This window comes from Blastomyces dermatitidis, assembly GCF_000003525.1.
Source record: "Blastomyces dermatitidis ER-3 genomic scaffold supercont1.1, whole genome shotgun sequence".
Lineage (NCBI taxonomy): Eukaryota > Fungi > Ascomycota > Eurotiomycetes > Onygenales > Ajellomycetaceae > Blastomyces > Blastomyces dermatitidis.
The window spans coordinates 4865672-4870360 of record NW_025544774.1 but is presented as its reverse complement, the minus strand read 5'-3'; the positions used below and the strand labels follow the sequence as shown (position 1 = coordinate 4870360).

General features: G+C 33.8%; 1 protein-coding gene across 1 annotated transcript; it reads right to left on the bottom strand.

Annotated features, from left to right (window-relative positions):
* Nucleotides 1-3421: 3421 nt before the first annotated feature.
* Nucleotides 3422-3855, bottom strand: BDCG_16177 (uncharacterized protein; the record flags this gene model as incomplete). Its single annotated transcript, XM_045425435.1, has 2 exons — nucleotides 3422-3702; nucleotides 3798-3855. 2 exons carry the CDS (start codon nucleotides 3853-3855, stop codon nucleotides 3422-3424), a joined length of 339 nt encoding a protein of 112 aa, XP_045279235.1.
* Between the last annotated feature and the right edge of the window lie 834 nt (nucleotides 3856-4689).

Sequence of the window (4689 nt, the reverse complement as noted above, 5' to 3'; positions counted from 1 at the left end):
TAAGAATAAAAGCTGTTATAGAAAAAGAAAAAAGAAGATAAAATTCTATAGATAGATCTGAAATATTTATACTACTTTAAAGAGATTTACTTTCACTGTGAGTGATCTCACAGAACAGTCAGATCACTCTAGTAAATAAGAGTGATTATGAATTGCAGATCTGAATCTTTCTATGTGACTATAAAGAGTGATTACAGACTGTGAATATCTTGATTCTACAATTCTACAGAGTTAATGAAAGAATGAAAAATTCCTCACAATTCTACAGTGTCAAAGAGCAATGATTTGTGAGAATGAGTGAAAGATTAACTTGTGAATATTTCTCTTTGATAAGAGTAATCTCACAGAGAGTGATTCATCTGTGAGATGAATCTGTATAATAATTACACAAGAATCTCATGAAAATAATTAAGAGTCAACTGAAACTCTTCTATATAAAAGATGTGAGATGAATCTGTGTGATAGTCAGAGAAGAATCTGTAGATCATAAAGAATCTTACAGAATAAGAAACTAAGTGACAGACTCTTTTCTCTTCATAGTAACAAGGAATTTTTCCTCACTGAGATTTTTTATAGATGTGAAGAGTTTTTAGTGAGTATCACTGCAGTGCTGAGCTGACTATAAAGTCACTCAGTGAAAGACTTTGCAGATGAAGTCTTAGAGAGAAAGAAGTATGTAAGAAATTCTGCTTCTCATGAATTCTTTATCTCTATTTCTATCTCTTGTGTAATTAATAGAGCTAGCAGCTCTTGACTACACACAACTATATAGACTGGAGTTTGTGAATACTATTCACAACTCAGCTTAAATGCTATTATACATTTAATCTCTATATTTTATCTTTCTATCATGAACACTTCTAGTAGTTAACAGTACATATCACGCCAAGCTGCAAACACCCGAATAATCGCCTGTGAGCACTTATTCTTACACTGATTGTAATTAATAAAGCACTGCAGATACTATTTTAATATACTTATTAGATATTCTGTCTGATTATCTATCTGTTGATAAAAAGCTGTACTTAGATCTTATAAGATCTTCAGTATAATTATCAGATCTGATTAGAACTCTTCTATAAAGATTAATTCTCTGTCTGAGATAATATTCATAGATAACTTATACAACTGAATTATATTACAGATGAAGATATAAATTAAATTCTTTAACTTTAAGTTCTTACAGATGAGTATAAAGTGTGTCATCTTAATAAAGTAATTCACTATTATCAGCACACTGTCAAAGCAGGCATTATATATATTCTTACTTTCAGAGAGGCTTATAAGAGCATTCATTTCTAGCTGTTCTCAAGATTTTCATAAGATGAGTAGAGAAGTAAGTTCTTCATATAATCTGAACTGTACTACTTATAAATTCTGATAAATAGTATAAGAATTCACTATCTTCTTTATAAGTTCTTGCATCTTTGATTAGAAGTATTTTCTTATAAGTAACTTATAAGTTCTAGTGTCTATAAAATAACTTACTAGAGAAGAGTTATAATATCTTTTGATAAGTTCTATACATAGAAACTTATTTACAGGTATATAAATTCAGCTCTCTCTTTATAAGAGATTATTTAAGTCTCTTCAATTCTTTATTTCTGCAGAATTAATCTCTGCTGTGAGTAGTTTCTGAATATACTGAGTATATTCATTCTTCAGTTGCAGTTCAGACAATCTGAATAGAAGATTTTATAAAGACTTATACTCTGTTTCTTCTTATATCAGGTCTTCTGCAGTGCTTCTCAAAGCTTACAAACTCTTCAGATTATAGATTCTCTTTTCAAGAATTCTCACAGAGATTCTCAGAGTGTTAACTCTCAGTGTTATAGAAAGTAGTTATACAGACTTCTTTTCTCTCTTTCTTCTCTTCTCTTATAGAGAATTAGAAGACTCTTCAGTTAATCTCTTTATAACACTTAGTTCAAGTATTTTGTGAAGCTTTTCTGTCTTCTCTAGTCTCTCTGTATCTGTTATTCTGATCTTCTTAACATAGTCTGATCTGTGAGAGAATCTATCTACTGAGTTCTTAGTTCTCTTGATATATTCTATCTTGAATCAGAATTCACTCAGTCTCTGAGCTCAGTGAATCTGTTATTATAAGAGTTTCTTGATTGAAGTAAACTGTTATAAGCTGTTATAATCAGTTTTAATAGTAATCACTGTTATAAGACTCTTAAAGTAGTGATATCAGTGATAGAAGAATTTCACTATTATAAGAAGCTTCTGATTATAAATATTATAATTAATCTTTATAAGTTGCATCTTCTGTGAGAAAAAGATCATTGAAACTCAGTTCTCATTTAACTATAGTTATGAGATTATTTCTGAAATTATAAAGAAGAAGACAACTGTCTTCAATCTGATTAAGAGTAAGAAATTAAAGTGAAATAGTATTACTGTATCTGTGAATATCTGTTTTAATCTTGTAAAGACTCTATAAGCTTCTGAGATAAGAAAGTTCTCTGTTGTAACATGGCGGAACCGAAGCGGTGGCTAGTCGGCGGCGACACGTAGGGGTAGTTGTTTGGGAAGCTGTATGAGTGAGCTTGACTATCTTGCTTGAATAGCGAGCTTATAGGCTACAGGGTTATTGCAAGGATATCACAGATATAGTACTTAGTATACTAAGAAGATTGTATGAGGCACACAGTAACTCTTGTGTATATTTCAGTAGCAGTAAAATGAATCACTGACTTCTTTGATAAGAAGCCAGTATCTAGCTATTCTATATAGACAATGAGCAGATACTCTCCTCTCATTTCATGAGTGAGAATAGCTGGAGTGATACCTCAGTGATATCTCATTGCCAAGAAAGAGTAATCTGCTGACCTTGTATAGAAGTGAGGTTCTTATATTCATCAATCAGATCTTTCTATGATATATCTGAATGATGTTATAAAGTGATTGAAAATCAGTTCAGACAGAATGAAATTATCTACATGAAAGTGATGAGCTGTGTGAAATCATAACAGGGCCTTGACACAGCTGGGAGTGTGACAATGCTCTCTCTCTTAAGAGCATAGTCTCTATACTCTCAAGATTACTGAATTAGAAATTATCTTTGTTATATAGTAACAGTTGTCAACTGATTAACAGCACATGTGCTGTGTATAATATAAAGAAATAGATGAGTTATTCTGCTGACTGCATAGATCTTTCTTTTTTCATCTTTATTCAAATCAAACACATGATAAATGAGTTTCTTATATATCAATTTGAGATGAAGAAAACATAGTTAACAAGTGACTTGCAGATCTCTCATCATATTTCATTCTATATATGAAATTCTCTGCAAAAGTGATGTGTTTTAGAGACAAAGCTGACAGTAGTAACAGGATTTTTTAAAAAGATTCTCTTCTCTGTGAAACATTTTTCTTCCCTCTCTCTCAATTGCAATAGTGAGTGCATGAGAGTATCATTCTTGAAGGACAATCAAGGACTTATTCTGATGTTTTCTAGTGAGTAAATGTCTTTGTGGTGCGGCAGTGGCCTCTGTGACTGCTAAGAAAGCCAGGTTGGAGGCAGCAATGTCAATGAGCTGCGGGAGCATCACTCTCATTATCACATCTTCTCCTGCTTCTCTTACAGCTGCAGCAGTTCTGCCGGTCAGTGCATCTGTGTCCAGTCTGTCCTCTGCCCCCCCCGCCGCTGTTGCAACGCCGCCCTCCCTCTCAGTCAATACAGTGGTGTATGACCCTGTGTGGTCATTTGGAGAGGAACCTGGGGAGAGCTTGGTTCTGGGAACAGTGGCTCTGAGGAGCCCAATTCATAGTTCCTCTCCCGCGGCACACCCGAGCCCTGCTCAGAATGCTGCTGGGTTGGGTCTGCAGAGTCCTGCAGTTCCTTCATCTTCTCTCTGTGAGGAGGCTCTGATGCAGCCTCTGGCCGGCACTGCTACTTGTCTGTGCTGTGTCAAGCAGCTGAAGAAGAAGAGGATTTTATATATTTATTTCTTCTCTCACTTCTGTTATTTCTGTTGTATCTGTAACAATGACTTCTGTCTCTCTGTAAGTATTATCTCACAGAAAGACATTGTATCAGTTCTGACAAGAAGTCTAGATACTCAAGCAGTACAGAGTGAGAATCTCAGAGCTTTAAGTATTGATGAATTCTGTTAAGACTGAGAAGATCCTTCTTACTTATCTGTAAAAGAAGACAAAAGCATGAGTCTCTGAGATGAAAAAACACCTCAGAATGACTGATCTCAAGAAGAGATCAGTCAGCACTGCTGTTGAAAGTATCACAGAGATCAATTACTAATTAAAGAGAATCTTGCTTCAATTAAAGCAGATGACTGAGATGCTTTATAAGTTGATAAGTTAATATTTTATACATTTCTCATACTCTTCTGCAGTGCTGCAGCACTAACTTCTCAGCAGACAAAGATATCAGTACTGAAGACTTCAATAGTGAAGAATGAGTTTGATAAGAGTGTAATTATTAATAAGTAGATTCTGAGATTCTCTCTTTTTACTTTTTCAGTGAGCTGCAGTCTCATTAGATTAGCAGCAGTCTGCAGATCAATTAATATTAATCTTTTTATTAATTTCAAATATCTCTTTCTTTTTCTTATTAACTGCTTCAGAAATTTTACACTTGTGTAGTCTCATTAAACTTCTAAAAAATTCTTTGAGAGAAAATAGAAGAAGAGTGTTACAGAGTCTATAAGACACTGACTCATCA